Here is a 17,937-nt window from a genome sequence, read left to right on the forward strand (position 1 = left end):
CTCTCCATGCAATTTCCATATTTTTGGAGCTCTAAAGCAAGAGTATTCATGGCTGTCAATTTGCTTCTGACGAAGAAGTGCACACTCTGGTACAATCACGGTTCTGTAGGCAACCGCAAACATTTTTCCGCAAAAGGAACACATCTTGTCTCACAGTGAGAAATGTATTAACAGCTAGATTTGGGTGTCACTTCCCTATTCATTGCACAGGCAGATGTGCACTGTTCTGCAAAGTCTATTTTTCTGTCAGAACTAAAAAGTGAGTGGTAAACCATAGATTATACTACTTGAGTTTTCAAGCTTTCTTGTGGCATCCTTCTTTTATTCCATATATTATTTCCTCACAGTAGTTTAATGAGTCTCTCTTTGTAATGTATTGTGTAAATAAATGGTAAATCTTATTTTTGTGGTTTTTATAGGTTTTGTAAGTATTTTTGTATATAATTTAGCAGCATTCTATTAATTATGAAGTTATTTATTCTGTGAAATGCTTGAGGGGGGAAAACTGCTTTTTGCAAGAAACTGAGGCTCTTGAATTTAATTTCTCTCCAGCCACAATTACATAGATGCTTGTGATTTAACTTATGGCAGTGATTTAACAGTGATTTTACAACAAGAGTGATTTAAAGAATTTAAAGATTATGACATTTTTACGTAATCTGAATCCTTCAAAAATCGAAGTTTTTATTCCATACCAAGTTACTGATTTTATTCAACCACAGAAAACTAGGATGGTATTAAAATGTTCAAAGGCTGAGAAATGACATATTTCCAATGTGCATACTGGATTAGGTACTGAATGAGCAGGGGGGAGGGGGGGGGGGGCAGGAGGAACATACAGCTACCACTAGATCCTTGGCTATAGGAAATCTATTCATCAATGTACCATAAGAATATTCCTGGAGAGTTATAGAGAGCTTGAGAGGAATGGGGAAAAATAATGAAGATACATTCTATAATCACAGGTGGCTGTAAAATGTATCATCATCATATAATGATCGTAAGTGAATTAATTGTTATCTACAGCCTTCACTTGAATAAAAGGAGAGATCTGTTGACAGGACATCTTGAGACAATAAGAAATTGTCAGTCTGGTAATGGAAACAAGCTTGAAAGACAAAAATTGTAGATGGAGACCAATACTTGGTTACATAAGCAGTCTCAAATGGATATAGGTCGCAGTAGTTAGGTAGAGATAAAGAAACTTACACAGGTGAGGGAATCGTGGAGCCTTCAACAAACCAGACTTCTGACTGAAGACCACAGTAACACCACAGCAGTACTAGTTAGTGTGATTAGCAAAAATTGCTGCCTCTGATGTGTTGAATCTGGAGTAAGTTAATCTGTTACATTACAAGCATAAAAGTTCAGATGCATTACAAAATTAATACGAAGCTGTACAGACCATTCAAAGAAAATGCTAAAATTTTTGCAAGTTCATTGTTATTAACAGGTCTCGAAGAAGATTTTGTACAAATATTAATTTTCATCATTTACGGAGAAACAGTATCCTGAAGATTTATCTCACAATTCAGAGGCACCCCCCCCACATCTATCGATGACTAGAACAGTACCCGATTACATCAGTTAGTTTTAAAATATATGTGCTTGTAACACTGCTGCACACCTTTACAAAAGCTGAAGATACCTTTGCAATGAAACTTCCTGGCAGTTTCATATCAGCGCACACTCCGCTGCAGAGTGAAAATCTCATTCTGGATACCTTTGCAATATTTGGTAATGTTTTTAAGGCAAGTGATCTTGTTTGTGGTGAACATGTATTGCCTGGTACAGGAATTAAGTCCGTTTCAGCAGTAATATTTGGTATATAAGTTCACATAAAATTGGCTTTTTCCCATTTTTCATTCCCACATAGTAACCATGAGCTGCCAAATGCAAAGTAGTCCCAGACATAATAAATCTGTCCACAATGCAATGGTGTTATGTTGGATGATCTCTTAATTATTTTGGTGACTACAGTTTAGTCATTCAGCCCTAATAATGCTAAGGTGGTGCATTAATTATTCCTGCTCTGTACTGATGTAATACACGTGACAAGATTATCTCAGCACAATTACTTTCTGCACATATCTCTACCACAAAGGAGCAGCCACTTTAATGGGCATATCAAAGTGCATCTCATGTAATTAAAGTTCTGTCTCAAGATGTAAAGCGGGGAGCTCCGTACATCCCCTACCATATCTGCTAGCTACTGAATCCTACACTACATTAATATCACTAATATGACTTGGTAAAACTAATTAATGCAATTCCTTAACACAGAACCAAGCAGACAATGGACACTAAAGAAAGACACTGGCTAGGGCCTGCACCTGAGGTGACTTTTGGATACGTCTGATGACTTTTTGCTGTTCGTGTGTAATCTGAAGCATTTTCATTTTGAAAGAGACTTCATAATAGCAGTTCAGTAATAAATTGCACTAACTGTAATAAAGCAGCATGAAACAACTGATCTGGACTATATTACAGCCTCTTTATCAAAACATCACAACAGAACTCAAAAATTGTTTATTGACATTAGAACTGTGAGCACTAATTCACAGCTTACATTTGTCAGTCACCTCATCCACAGTGAAGCAATGTTAAAATAAAGCAATGATTAATCTAAGGTTGGTTTGAATTCTACAATGTTGTGTTAGCAGTAGCAGTAGTAATAAGTGTTGAATATACACCACAGAGTACTTGTGCATCTTTAATATACGCAACACGCATAGGTGCATTTTCGAAATACCAGAGATCAATGAAGTGCAATGATCTGAATGAGGTGCAACTTATATGATCAACTTTTTCCTTCCCTACTTTTACTTGAATATATGAGGTTTCTGGTTCTTAGGAAAATCTGTATCAAACTGATTTGCAAGACAATACCAAGATTCAACATTGTGTATCATACATGCAGTGCATAATGACCATTATTAAAGTAAAGAAGTTTGCAAAGTGACTTTCCCTTGCCCATCTATCATGAAGTATCAAAGTATAGCTTGTGAGAATCTAGATCACTGGTGCAAGTTATTTTACGTTAAAGTTTTTGCCTTTGGGTAACTGAACCTTGGGCAACTAACAGGCAGTTTAGTTTTATGTAATAAAATAGTGAGTTGCAAATGCCAGTATTTTTTAAATAACTGAATTAATAACGAGAAATAATTGAAACAATTTGTGGGAACTAGCTTGTGTATTTCGTACATGAAGTTTCACAGAAGCTTGTTATTTGTTTAATAATAAGGAAGAAAGAAGAAGTAATAATACCTTATAAGTGGTTGGAATAAAAGAAAGATATTTCTCATTCATTACTTGATTTTATGTTTGAAATGTGTTCCAGCTGTGGACACTGTATTGCAACCTGGACACGCACTTTGAACTATGCTGCCTATGGTGCTATTTTTTTCCTGCAGTTTGTTTTGTAACAATTTATTATATTACATATTTTGAGTATTCATTCGCCTGTTGGCAATTTAAGGTGTAGCCTTCAACCACTTAAGACACTATTGTATCATACTGCAAAATGAACTATCGTGACATCTATTCTGTCTGGTATTACTACGATAACAGCTGCTATAATGCTCTAGAAATATATTTTAGCCTGATAATATCAATCCCACAAATACAATATTAATTACAGTGTAAACAGAGGCATGTAGGCAGCCGTTTTTCCTGCTCTACATACATAACTGCAAGAGGGGAAAGTATGTCATGTCATACGCTACCATGCTAAATATCCTCTAACATACACTTCACAATGGTTTGCAGAGTACATATGTACGTGTAGATATTTAAATTACACAGCCCATTAGAAACCAACATAAAGGAACAGGTGAAGTACAAAACGCTCACAACAAAAGGAAAATTTATATCTCTCAGAACCATCCGAAAGATACCAGAGGTACTCAAATTTAAAATGAACTGACCAAAATGTTAAACCAGACAAATTAAGGTGTTAAAAATATTGGCTGTAATCTTATTTGCCAATTTACACAGCTTGATGAACAACTATCTTCAAGGTGAGTTATTACACTTATTCCCACAGTTACATTAAAATGCTTTCTATACTGCAGCCAAACACAGGAGAAAAATTTTTTGTTTTAAAAGTTAAATATACACTGGGCACAACTAACAGACTTAGTTTTAAGCAAACATCAAAAACAATTCCTCATTTATGACAAGGAGATAAAATCTACGCACAATAACTAAGAAGGTTTTATAATTTGCTCCTTTCACTTAAACAGCTAAGGGGAAAAAAAAAGCAATACAATGTTTAATGAAGTTTGCCAACCAGCACAATAATACTGAAATCCAGAGTTATTACTTACATGCAGTTCATGAAATTGTAACCATACATACCATATCTGACCAATTCAGTATCATTATTCCTCCAAACATTTTGCATAGTGATATAGTAATCAATGAAGTGACAGCACCAATGAGATAATGTTGTCCTCAAATTCTTCTCTTTCCCTTCACTCAATGCAATAAACCTACCTCTCTCTCTCTCTCTCTCTCTCACACACACACACACACACACACACACACACACACACACACACACACACACACAATTCCACGTCTGAGCTTTTACACGGCAACCACCCCCACAAGACACACAATTTCAGCATCATCACACCACAGCTAAAAGACACATCTGAAATTTTTATGTTGTGCCCCAAAAAAATTTAAAGTAAAGCTGCAAGAAAACTTAACGGGAAAATGTAGAATGGTAGTAGTTGTTATGTAAAAATCTTTTACCTTGACAAAGTTTTATTTCCTCCTTAAGTAGTACAATAAAACAAAACTATCTCATGCATCTTTATAATTTCTGTTATTTACTCCTTAACTGAAGCAATATTTTTCAGAGACATCTCTTCCACACATTCCCACTACAAATAAACAAATGTTCCAACAAGCAATAACTTAACAACCATTTCGAAAACAATCTTCCTTTTATTGCCTAGAAGAGTTCTTATTTTATACTGTCTAAATGCATTTTCACAGGCTAGAATAATTTTCAATACCACATGAACAGAATACAGGACAGCAACTTCAGAGCTGCATAAGACCTACACCTGCCAGCAACATTCATACATTTGACCTATTACAAACAGCATAACAAGAGCTAAGCAGTTAAAATTCATACAGTACACGATTTTCACAAGAAAATATACAAAAACCTGTTTTGTTTACACATATGTATACAAAGTATAACAGTACAAAACACTTTACAATAAATCAGGATAGTGCTCTCTTAAATAAACAATGTATTCACCAGGATATGGCTTAAGCAGTACCTGCACCCACACATTGCATTTATGTGCTACCAAAATCTACATTTTAAATACAACTGCATTCAGTTTAAATAGCTGTTTATCTAAATGATTCCTCTACTGCTGACAGCAATGAATATTTATAATATATATTTATAATAGAGATTATGCCATACAAGGTCAGCAAAACAAAGTTTTGTGTTTTAAAAAAAGCTTAAACTCTCAGATATTGGACTAACATTTGGGTTAAAACTTTGAATTACTTTTATTCAGGTATGTGCCATGAGTAACTTTCATATAAATATGCACACCAATTCGAAAGAACTTACTGTTCCTCATCACCAAGATCAAGCTTAACTTTTGAAAAATCGAAATCTTCACCCGTACCTCGGCGGAAAATGTCCAATACATCCAGACAAGTTGTTTCAAAATGAGTAGTGGCATCGTATGATGTGGAAATAAATATCTGACTTTCACTCCCCAAGTCTGTTGGCTCGTAGTAATCGCTTACACTGACAAATTTTTGGCGTATAGGGCCAAGCAAATCCAAACCAGGTCTGATTTCTGCTTCAGGGTTCTCAGATTCAACAGTGGTTGAAACCATAGCAATGAACCAACCCTTGGCTGCTACCTGGTGAGTGAAACTTACAAGTGACACATATATATCAGACTTACGTCCCACTTGCTTCTGAGGAATGATGATCTGTGTTGACAGAGCATCCCTTGTATTTGGTACTGGATGATCCATGAGACAGATACAGCGAATGACCTGGCCCGTCTTTTTCACCTTGTCTGGGACGTACGACGGATCGCAATACACTTGTTTACAACGTGCCACTTCTTCCCCTGATCGTACACCAACGACACGGCCGTTTTCCAAAACAATTTCATCAATTGGCTTGTCAAGCATGTACGTACCGCCATATATTGCACTAAGACGAGCGAACCCCTGAGGTAGCTCTCCAAGACCGTACATCGGGTACAAATACGGAGATTTTCCATACCGGGACAAGGAATCACTATACAACTTAATCCTGCGAATCGTTTCGATTGCGCTACGATTCAAATAATCGTCATCTCTGTACAATGCTAATGCGTGTCCCGTAAAATCTTGTGTGTTCTTGTCAAGACCGAATTTGTCATATAACTGCTGCATTGTACATGTATTCGGATCTGTTTCTTTCCAAGTTTTCGGATCATCTTCTTTCAGATCCTGGACATATACAAGAAAATTGCGAAAGCGCCGCTTCTCAAACATTCCCATCAAATCAGAAGCTAATGCTTCTTTCTGGTCGACAGGAACCTTCGAAATTTTGCCACCTTTGTAAACATAGCTACCTTCTACAGATTTGAATTCTAGATATCGTGTAACTCCAGTATGAATCAACAACTTTACTAAGGAGCCATTTGCCATCAAAAATTTCGGGATGAGATCCACATTCCAGTCTCTACCTCTTCCGTAGGTTTCACCAGGAGAAGGAGCACCGAAACGTGCAAAAAGTTCTTCCAGCGGTGTGATGGAGGCCGACCCGCCACCGTAGTACTTGTTCCGATCAACGTGTAGTACTTTCTTACCGGAAACAGACAGCATACCACTAATAATACATTCCTTCAGTCCCGTTCCGAGAACAATTGCGTCGTATTCTTCATCCATTATGAACACAAACGCAATATACGGCACCAAATGTCACTTACAAAACCTGCAGTCTACGATAACCACCCGTTTCCTGTGGAACGCCAACCGTAGGTCAATTTTCAGTGCTTCCCGTATCCAACCTAACAGGCCAAAAATTCCCTTTCAAAAATAGTCTCATTTATCGCAAGTGTAAGGCTAATTAATGCTCAGGATGGCTGTAAAATACTTAAATCAATTTTTTTTCCTTTTTGACAAAATTATTTCGGATAATTATGCATTTCATTTGAATTCTAATTCTACATACAACAAAAATTATATTTCATATTAATTGCTATTGAGAGTGACTTTCATATTTATGCTACGTAAGAGAGCATTTAGTTTATCAATACCGTAGAAATATCTTTATATTAAGCAATATATAACTTTCGAAATAAATTTGTAGATATATTTTAATCGACTTCTAGAAATCTGTCAGTAGTGTAATTATCATGAAAAGACAAAAATAATACTAATTTATTCAAAAACATGAATGTTAATAACGATTTATTACTGAACTCATTGTTTGTAATGAAACTTCGCAGCGTTGGCACTATTGCATGGCGGCGTAGACGTATTCGCGCTAGCATGACTCGTGCGGAGAATTTCGAAGCTTTTTATGTTGCAGCCTTCTTTCAACAAATTGCGAACTGTAGCAGTTGGGCGAGTGGCTCATTTATGAAATACATTGCTGTACATACATCTTCCTACAGGGCCTTAATATACCCAGCCGCTACGATTGGAAACACGTGAAATTTATTCCGTTGTGTCCCTTGCAGCTTTCTTCTGTTCCCAATGTTTCACTGAAAGATAACGATACTGCCAAAAAAATATTGGTCTGTGAGAAGATAGAGAATCATCGAGTAAAAGTTGAAAATACGACAACAAAACATCTTTCGCTGAGAACTTAAAGCAAAGATATATTTTTATCTTCCCACGCGTTGTGTTTATGTGATGTGATTGGTCGTTTCCCCACCTCTGGAGAAGGCTCGCGCAAAATGTTATGATAACAAGCAACGTCTGTGCTAGTGTGGCTGATGGTAGCGTTGAGGTGTGAGGAGGAGGTATGCGGTGTTGATGTGGTTTCAGTTATGTGACAGCAAATGAAATGCTTTCGCTTAGTCGCTATTTAGTAATAAATGCGACTACCTATTGGACTCTGTAGGAAGGAGGAATGAGGTGGAAGGTAATATTCTTATGATTTTTTGTAATTTAGCATATTATTATTTATATTATTATTATTATTACAAACACCGACAAAATAAAGACATGTGAAGGTCCATCATTACATTCAATTATAGCTTTAGGAATTTAGTTTACATTCTGTAGTTGCCACTAAAGCTGTACTATTTCAATTTTTCACAGATGTTCAAAGATGCAATCATTGTACAGTGGGGAGAACAACCAGCAGGAAGACAACCATCAGTGTGCCACTTACATATTTCCAGCATCCCGTGCAATGCCGTCGACTATGATGTCAGACGACCTGAGCAGTGTAACGAGAGATACTCAGACTACTTCAGCAACCGTATTCAAAGGACACGCTCGAAGTGCAAGCCACGGTGCTGTCGGAACAGGGGCAGTATCATCAGCGAGCTCCGTAGGCGTCATTGGCCGACCGTCTGCATTGAAGCAGAATCGGGGCCACCAGCGAGCTTTTTCTCAGGGGCAAATAAGCGATGGTGGAACAGTTGGATTTCAGAAAGGTCATTCTCGTGTGGGTTCAAAGACTGATTTCATTCTTCCTCCGGGTCACAGGGACACAGAAAGCATCCCCGGCGCTGGAAGCGTTGCGAAAACTCATGGACATTCTAGGCAAGCGTCTAGGTCAGAATCTATTTATACACTGAGACAGAGCGGAACACCAAACCTGTGGACACAATTCCAGTCCTATGTTCTCAGACGTGGGGGAAAAACAGACGTTGAAGGGTCACGTTGTCGTACCGTTGTTCCCAACCATTTGGTACCACCCCACACGCCAAAGAAATTGCACCCGAATGGAAAGAGTCCTGACAACAAAATCAGGACAACTAAGTATACTCTTCTGTCATTTTTGCCAAAAAATTTACTAGAACAATTTCATCGTGTGGCCAATCTCTATTTTATCTTCATAGTCTTATTGAACTGGTTTCCTGCAATCAATGCTTTTGGCAAGGAGATAGCGATGATACCTGTGTTGTTTGTTCTTGGTGTGACAGCAATTAAGGATTTGTTTGAAGATAGAAGACGACATGCTAGTGACAAGAGAATTAATAATTCTACATGCCGCGTTTACCGTAGGTAAGTAGAAACCAAAAATAATACAAATCAAAAGGAAACGTATTAATAAATCTAGCTATATTAAATGCAGTAGTGTGTGTCAACGGTGCCTCCAGATTCATTCCAACGTTTCATTTCTGTTCCGGAATCACATTCATCTCACGAATAATCACATTCATCAAACGAATACTTTGATCTTAATTTTGATACTTAAAGTGGCCCCATTTTGTGGACCACTATAAAAATTGGCCTATGTTCTTTTGCACAAGTGAATAGTCTACCTAGTATTTATCAGCCTCCATTCTTAGTATTTCAGAAAATAATTTTATCTTTTTTTTTTAACAAATTATGTTAGTCTTCACATTTATCAGAATTGAGTGAAGATGTAAAGGCTGAACTAAATAAGTGAGACCAAATTACAAACCTGTTAAGAGTATTTACTGACAATGTTGTCCCAGAATTCAGATCTGATGTCCTTCATCTACTATACTGAAATTTAATTGCAGGGAAAATGTTTATGATAGTTATAAAAGCTTTTTGCTTAGAGTTTTAAAATGTCCCAGTGGATATGTGACATGGGACGGGGTCTCCTACTATACGGAGAATAAAATGTAGTTATTTTTCAGTAAGGTGTAGTTAAAATTAGTTTTTGTCACTTTCATGTGCTCACTATAATGGAGCTTCTTTACATAATGTCCGTAGCACATTGTGTGTGCATCTAATGATGTCATTTTAACTTTTTAGGTTGGAATTAAGGCAAATTCCATAACATGACCACAAGTTCGTTTGCAACATAAACTGTGTAATAGTCGGCTATACTATAGTAGAATGCACATTCCTTTTGGGAACATTTATAAGAAATTGAATTATTAACAGAAGGACATTTGAATACCACCTGATTGAATCTACTTTCAAATCAGTCCCATTGGTTATTTTTGCTTAAAAATCTTTTTTCTAACTGCTTACTGACCTTTTTTTCTTATTTATTTATTTATTTATTAATTTTAAAAAGGGAGGCTCCCCAAACCAATAAATTCATAGTAGCATTTAGTTGTGCTGTGTAAACAAGTTCTTTGCATAAGTATGTGGTTTATAATGAAACCTTCAGGATGACATGTGTGTTTCCATTTTACACTCTTGGCTATACTATATTAAAACTAATATTTGTGATAATATTTGACGCTGTCTCAGACATGAAGTGGAATGGTGGAACTACAGCTGTCATACAATCTGTGATATAGAAAATGACAGACAGCTTCAGGATAAAGCTCTTAAGTAGGTGTACAAAAGATAGAGATGAAAGCTTGCTAACTCTTCTTAGGTCTCGTCTCTTCCACCACTATCTGTCCACTTGATTCCCTCTTTCCAAATGCCAACACAAGGGAGTTAACTGAAGAATCATGTAGAACTTTATATTAATCCCACCAATGAGGGTAACTCAGTATAAATGACTATCATCATGCCAAGCTTAAAATGTGAACCATTTTTCCTGTTAGTTGGTTAGTTAGCCATTTCCTTTATTGTTAAATAAATATTCTTCTTCTCTGGAATTACTTATACATCTTGATTGGCCAGTTGTGACCCCTTTGACGTTTTCAAATGAACTGTTATTCATATGGGTGTACAGTCAAGCATATTAATTTAAGAGCTGTTGATATTATTTGTCAGACATACTCCATACATACTTCTGTGGAAAATACCATATGTGTTTAATGACTAATGAATGGCAACTATGTATAATTAAAACAGCATACTTGACCCCCAGTTGTGTGAATGACATTCACTTAAAAATGACAGTGTGTCAAGAGGAATATTCTGTACTAGTTGTCAGCTTTGACCATTGATGTAATGTTAGCGGCTGCTGTGATGTCATCTTTTGGTATGTATTTTTCAGTATACTTAGTTGATGAAACCAATGGGGGGGGGGGGGGGGGAGAGGAAAAAAATGCACTTGGTTGTGGTGACAGACTGAACTGTAGCTTAGCTCCAGGTCTAGGTAGGGCTGCAAGATAAGTTCGGTTGAGAGTTGACAAAGCCAATGAATGTGAAAGAAAAAGACCAGGTTGTGGTGACAGAGCTATTTGTAGCTTAGCCCATTTGAAAAATCGCCAGTGAAACCATATAGTCGCCATTTTTATGTTTGTCACATACTTCCTACATCACTGGTCGAAGCTGCTGGCTTGTATTGGATATTCCTTTATATCTTCACAAAGTATTTAAAACTGGCCAGTGTTGATGTGCAAATAAATCTGGTGGATAAAAAAGTGAACTTTTGCGAAAAATTGTTTCATTTGACAAATATGTCACTGTGGTGTACACTTGGGCAAAGAAAGATACTTAGCTGTGTTTGTTTCATATGTATGTGTACATGTGACTACATTAATGCATCTTATTTTGAAAGAGGTGTTGCTGTCCAAATTACATTGTTCAGTTCAGTGTCTGTTCGCTTTGGATCATGGGAAGTGTAAATTTAAGAAATATTTACAATATGTGTCTCTTAAGACGCTGAAAGGAATATGGCCAAGCATTTCTGTTATTATCATAGTTAGAATAATGTATAATTTCTGTCAGTAATCCTATGGAAGTGCACTAAAAAGGATCTCTCTCTCTCTCTCTCTCTCTCTCTCTCTCTCTCTCTCCTGCAGGCCTTTGTAGCTGAGAGGACTGTAACAGCATTTACTGTTGGATGATTCACCAATCAGAATCAGAACTCGTATTCTATGACATGTAGGACAACCATGAAAGGGTACATGCCTTCAGAAGAGAGGGGAACTACAGAATTGGTCCAGCAAGAGTGATACTTTTTAGTAATCCACTGTTTGTATCTTAAAAGTGGCAATAGGAAAATATAGTTTTTCATGGGAAGACTAACAATCTTTTTTAATTTACTTGATTCAAAATCACAATGGGAATGTTGGGAAATGATTTCCCGATTTCCACTTCCATACTTTATTTATGTAAAGGAATGATGTCCCTCATCACGTTACAGTTGTCTAGAGAGGAAAAAAGGGGAAGATATTATCATATGGTAAAGACTGTAATTTCCAGGTTTCAAGGTTTTCAGTATCAAAACCTTTCTTACTTAATGATGGCATGTGAGTGATTCCTAAACAGTCTTATCTGCAATGTGGTGGTCCCCCCCCCCCTCCCCCCACCCCCAAAAAAGAAGGTGCATTATGAGTTTGTTTATGTATTCAGCAGGAGCTAGATTTTTAATTTTTGAGGGTACATACTTGGTCAGTGTTGTCTTTCCATTGCCAACAGTGGCAGTAATTTAGCTGGTACTGGAACTCTATCCCTTGATTTAACATTTTTTGTATCTTCCAAGAAGTATAAAGTGGTTTTTAGAGCTTGGGGTTTGCTTTCATATTTAATTTGTATATGCAGTCTTACCACAATGTATTTATACTGAGCAGCAGTACTGAAATCATATTCGAAGAAACAGTTTCTGTTCTAATCTGAAAGTTCTGTCAGCTTAGTTGGAATAAGATAGAAGATACACTGAGAAAAGTACAACGGTGACCATATTTGAAATGGGATGAGTCAAATTCTGACCTAGCCACTTTGATTTTTAACCTATGTGTTGTTATTAATCAGAGCTAATGTGTCATTAAAACTATCTCGGTACTATGTAACAAGAATGGGACCTGTTTTTGTAATTGCAGGACAAAATGGCAAATTATGTGTCACTCATTTTTTAAAAAGTATGCTGAGCAGAGCTTTGATTAGTGACAAAGCTTACAGCCTTTTTTTGGCCTTTCAGGTAATGTTAGCGATAATAATTCTTCCCAAATGCCCTCTTTGTGATGTCATAGATACATCTACAATAATGGAGGCAGTCACTGGTTTATATAGTGATTATTTCCTGTATGTGCATTATCTTCTTGTGTAGCAGGAAGGATGTCGCCCCTCGAGCGTCAGCAATGTACGGTGTCTAGCTTTCCATCCCTCATATCCATGATTATATCACTTCAACAGTGTCGCGAATTGAAGGAAACTGTGGGCAGATGTATCTAGCTAAGTAGGAACAGCTTGCAAGTTTAAACTTCCTAGCAGACAAAAACTCTTTGTCGAGACTGGTAATTTAAAGCAGAAACTTGCCTTTCACATGCCTTGCTTTTACCGACTGCTCTATCTCGGAACGGCTAATGACGAGGGACAGAAAAAAAAATCGGTGTTATTTTTTTTACAAAATTCGGTATTTTTGACAAATTGGATGTTGTTTTTTTCCGAATTCGGTGTTTTTCCGAATTCGGTGTTGTTGGTTTTTTCCGAATTTAATGTTTTTCTTTTTTTTTTTTGCCCAATCCAGTGGTGGTTCATTCGCCAAAATCAGTGATATTTTTTTTGCAAAATTCGGTGGTGTTTTTTGCTAATTTCGGTGCTATGTACGTAGGCAAATCGAAGTTCGTTACGCAGAAAGTGAGCCGTTATTTTAAGAATACACACGAACCCTCAGCCTTGAGGAGATTAGAAACCAAAATGCAGTGTTAACGTTCGATAACTATCAGTTACGAATATTAGTAAATTGTCGTTCTTATTTATATAATATTTTTATACATTTCAAAGTTACGAATTTCGGAATATGTCGTAAAAGTCCCAGATGTCACTTTTTTTGCTAAAAACAGCTAATTTCGCAATACCGTTGTTGCGAAGGTTTCCTGTTCCTACTTATGACCTTCCCTCTCATCTTTATTTCTCCCAGTACTTGTCTCTTATTTTGCAAACTTCACGCGAATTTCATAACATCGCATACTCTGCTACAGAGGGAAAGATCCCTTCCCATGCTTGTAGGAAGCGGCGCCTTCATTTAGATTAGGAAGAGGATGTTGGAGAGACTATGGTTGGCAGAATACTTGATTTAGAAGTTGATCATTTCCATTGCAGTAATGTTTCAAAAACGAAAGTAAGACTGATGTTCATCAGAAGTAGTTTAGTTTGTATATTCATAAACAATTCCAAAACCATACAGATCCCTCCAGTGTGCCTGGAACTTCAAGTTTCTGTGAAGACAGGACAGTGGAATTTAGGGCAAGTACAGTTCCATACAGGTATTTAGTCAGTTAGCAAATAAGTTTATCTTAACCGTGTTTAGTCGTGACGGGTAGGGGTGGGGGCAGTGGATTTCTTGAGGAGGATGCTGGTGGTGACGAGGTCAATAGCCCGCTGCGCGTTCGATGGTCCGTGACGCCCAGCCAGTGAAAGCGAAAGCGCGCGGACTCTTCTGGTGTCCAGCGTTCGTTCTGTAGACTGCATTTTCAAGTCGTTGAAGTGAACGCTGCGTTACGCTGTTATTGCTCTCCGCGGTGCTCGGGCTGGTAAAACGAAGAAAACTGCCAGTGTGAACAGCAACGTAAATCCGAGGGGCTATATACAATAATACGAACAGAAATCTAATGTGATACACGGCCGTCTTTGGGGTCCTAGGCGACCGTAATCCTTCTTGGGATCGATACATACAAATCAAGAACGTTCGTGTGTGGCATTATTTCTCACAAAAAATATTTAAATTCACCGAGAAATACTGTAGGAAGGGTAGAGGCCCTTTGTTTATTTTTCCTCGTTAGACCACAGTGTTCCCCTTAACATTAAAAACGCGGCAATTGTGGAAGGCAATAAAAATGTATTGTTTAGTCTTTAGGGTCGTCAAGCCAATCCAGAATGTTTAGAAGAGTGTAAATGGAGAGAGCTATCCTCTTGCAAGAACCAATTCCCTGCTGGGATCAGTGACCTCACAGTAGCTGGAACGTGGGCACCTAAAATGCTTTAAAAGGTCGTTTACTTTCATGGTGGCCATAGAACCCATCGATAACTATGATTCAGATGTACAACGATGATGCACAGGTGGACAGACTACGTGGTTTTTTTTTTTTCCAGGTGTTGGACAAAAATATGGTAACAACACGAGAAAGGCGTGCTTGATTATCAGTGCAGATGGCAAGCCAAGCCTACAGGTGCGGTCTTGTAGCTGACCACGAGCGGTACTGTGCAATGCCCACAATAAGTTGCAGTGTCATTCGCGGCCAGGGCAGTGTTCTGTTAGTTGTGAGTGCTTATGTTGGAGCTAAGTGATCCATGATAGAACAAGGAGGGTATAAAGAAGCAGATTAGCACAGGCAATAAGGGAATTCCTGGTCAAGAGAAGTCTACTAATATCAAATATAGGCCTTAATTTCAGGAAGAGATTTCTGAGAATGTACATCTACATTTACGTGATTACTCTGCTATTCACAATAAAGTGCCTGGCAGACGGTCCAATAAACCACCTTCAAGCTGTCTCTCTATCGTTCCACTCTCGAACGGCACGCGAGAAAAAAGAGCACTTAAATTTATCTGTGCGAGCCCTGATTTCTCTTACTTTATCGTGATCATTTCTCCCTATGTAGGTGGGTGGCAACAGATTGTTTTCGCAATCGGAACGCTGCGTAGTATGGTGGTGAAACATGGACTGTGAGAAAACCGGAACCGAAGAGAATCGAAGCATTTGAGATGTGGTGCTATAGAAGACTATTGAAAATCAGGTGGACTGACAAGGTAGGGAATGAGGAGGTTCTCTGAATCGACGAAGAAAGGAACGTATGGAAGAGACAGAAAAAAAGGGAACGGATAATAGGACATCGTGGAATAACTTCCATGGTACTTCAGGGAGGTATAGGGGGTAAAACCTGTGTAGAAAGTCAGAGAATGGATTACGTCCAATAGATAATTGATAATATAGGTTGCAAGTGCTACTCTGAGATGAAAGGAGGTGAACAGGAGAGGAATTCCTGGCGGGTTGATCAAACCAGTCAGACTGATGACAAAAAAAGTGACATCCGAATGTGGGCAGATTGATCGTGCTCGTATGTAGCTGAGGTGTTTGATGTCGCAAGAGGCACCGAATTCGAAGATTTATATCGCACGAGAGAAAGCGGAACACACCATCCCGCCACATCACGGAAAAAGTGTGTGTTGAATGATCGCAACATAGGTTCATTGAAGAGGATTGTGACGAAAAATAATAGGACAACTGCAAGACACTGCAGAATAGAATGTCGCACTTGCAAACCCTGTCAGCAACAAAACAGCACGAAGCGATCTCCATAAGCAGGGAATTACAGGGCGAGCTTTGATTCCAAAACGACTTACCAGTGAGGCAAATTGCTGTGACAGAAAAACATGTCAGTGCTATAAAATCTGGACTAAAGAGCAATAGAAGTATGTCATTTGGTCGGATGAGTCTTGCTGCATACTATTTCCAACTTTTGGCCGAGGTCCCGTCCCAAGAGTGAAAGAAGGTGGGGGGAGGGGGGTTCGGTGATGATTTGGGCAGCCATTTTTTGGTATTCCATGGGCACCGTAGTTGTCAGCAAGTTCGAATACTGCCAAGAATTGTGATCATTTCGCTGATCAGGTCAATCCGATGGTACGAAATTTGTTCCCATTGACTAGGCTGTGTTCAGAGATGACAGCACCTCTGTTCAGATAGGTCGCATCGTCCAGGACCTGGTTTTGTGAGCACTATGATGAACTGTCGCGTCTCCCCTGGCCAATAGGGCCATCAGACCTCAATATTATTGTGCCTGTGTGGTCTACTTTAGAGAGAAGGTTGCGTGGTCGGTATCCACCTCCATCATCGTTACCTGAACTTGGCACTATTTTACAAGAAGAATGGTATAAAACTCCCTTGAAAACTATACATAACGTGTATTTATTCATACCTAGACGACGAAGCTACTTTGAATGCCAGCTTTTTCCAGACACTGTATTAGACAACGTAATGTGTTGTGCTTTTGGTGTTTTCTTAGTTTGGTACCGCCCCCCCCCCCCCCCTCCTCCCTAGTACCTAGTTTTCTCCCTGGATAAGCACACCTTGTGGCGGTGAGCAGAGTAAAAATTGACTCGTTAACAAATTTCCTTTTGTGCTCCCTACAACATTGAAACATGAATTTTTTGGATTATTGTGGTTAGCAATAGTCTTGGCAATAGCAGTTCCACGATGAGTAGGTTGTTTATGTAATTACCGTTGCAGTGATTCCATCGTTATTACATGTTGTAGACCGACAGATGGTAAACTCAACAGTCACGTGCTTGACTAGAGGTTGCATACGAGAGCGAACTGTGCTCTTTAATTCAATTCTGTTTTGGTAAATGAGTTGTTCCTCCGCCGGCGTTTAGGAGACGCAGGCTGTCGTTATATTACCTTTAGTAGGCCTGATGTGGTGGAATGCTATGTTCTGCGAAAATCTTTTTACAATGTGTCATGAATCAGGGACTATACTGCAGCCTCTTACGTGTCAATACTGTAGCTAACGCGAAGACAAGATTATAGTGACTTGAGTGCTCACAGAGACATTTTAGCAGTCTTTCTTCCACGCTCCAGGCGCTAACGAAACTTTAAGAATACATGTTAAAATGGAAAATTTCCTTTTCCTTGGTTTGCAGAGTATGGGCGTAAAGGGCTCCACACGCGAGCGGTGGATCGCTGCAATCGTTCGCTCGCCTCGACTCCATCACGTACAAACGAATTGCCAAGCAATTTCAACCAGCATTACGAATGTCACTGTGTCGAGAAGTTATGCTGTGCATAAGAAACTGCTTCGTTTAGCAGCACTGGTAGTTGATTTCTTTGTCTCCATGAATACTCTTAAAAAAAATTAATGTGAATTGTAATTTATTGAACTAGTTTTGAAACGCCAAGTGTATTGTGTACAGCTTTCCAGTCTGCAAGTAAAATTCGTTTTCCATTCG

General features: G+C 38.3%; 2 protein-coding genes across 4 annotated transcripts in view; one reads left to right on the forward strand and one right to left on the reverse strand.

Moving 5' to 3' along the window:
- Positions 1-4,755: 4,755 nt before the first annotated feature.
- On the reverse strand, positions 4,756-7,033 carry LOC124787926 (rab GDP dissociation inhibitor alpha). Its single transcript, XM_047254914.1, has one exon. It carries the CDS (start codon positions 6,928-6,930, stop codon positions 5,602-5,604), a length of 1,329 nt encoding a protein of 442 aa, XP_047110870.1. The 5' UTR covers positions 6,931-7,033; the 3' UTR covers positions 4,756-5,601.
- Positions 7,034-7,909: 876 nt separating this feature from the next.
- Positions 7,910-17,937, forward strand: part of LOC124788426 (phospholipid-transporting ATPase VA) — a 344,887-nt gene continuing 334,859 nt past the window's right edge. The window contains exons 1-2 of one of the 3 annotated variants that reach the window (XM_047255695.1): positions 7,910-8,134; positions 8,314-9,228. In XM_047255695.1, the coding sequence (XP_047111651.1) occupies positions 8,324-9,228 (905 nt within the window). In that variant the 5' untranslated portion in view covers positions 7,910-8,134; positions 8,314-8,323. The remainder of the gene's footprint in view (positions 8,135-8,313; positions 9,229-17,937) is intronic. The other 2 variants (XM_047255693.1, XM_047255696.1) reach the window with 2 other exon arrangements.

This window comes from Schistocerca piceifrons, chromosome 3, assembly GCF_021461385.2.
Source record: "Schistocerca piceifrons isolate TAMUIC-IGC-003096 chromosome 3, iqSchPice1.1, whole genome shotgun sequence".
In the NCBI taxonomy this organism is placed as follows: domain Eukaryota; kingdom Metazoa; phylum Arthropoda; class Insecta; order Orthoptera; family Acrididae; genus Schistocerca; species Schistocerca piceifrons.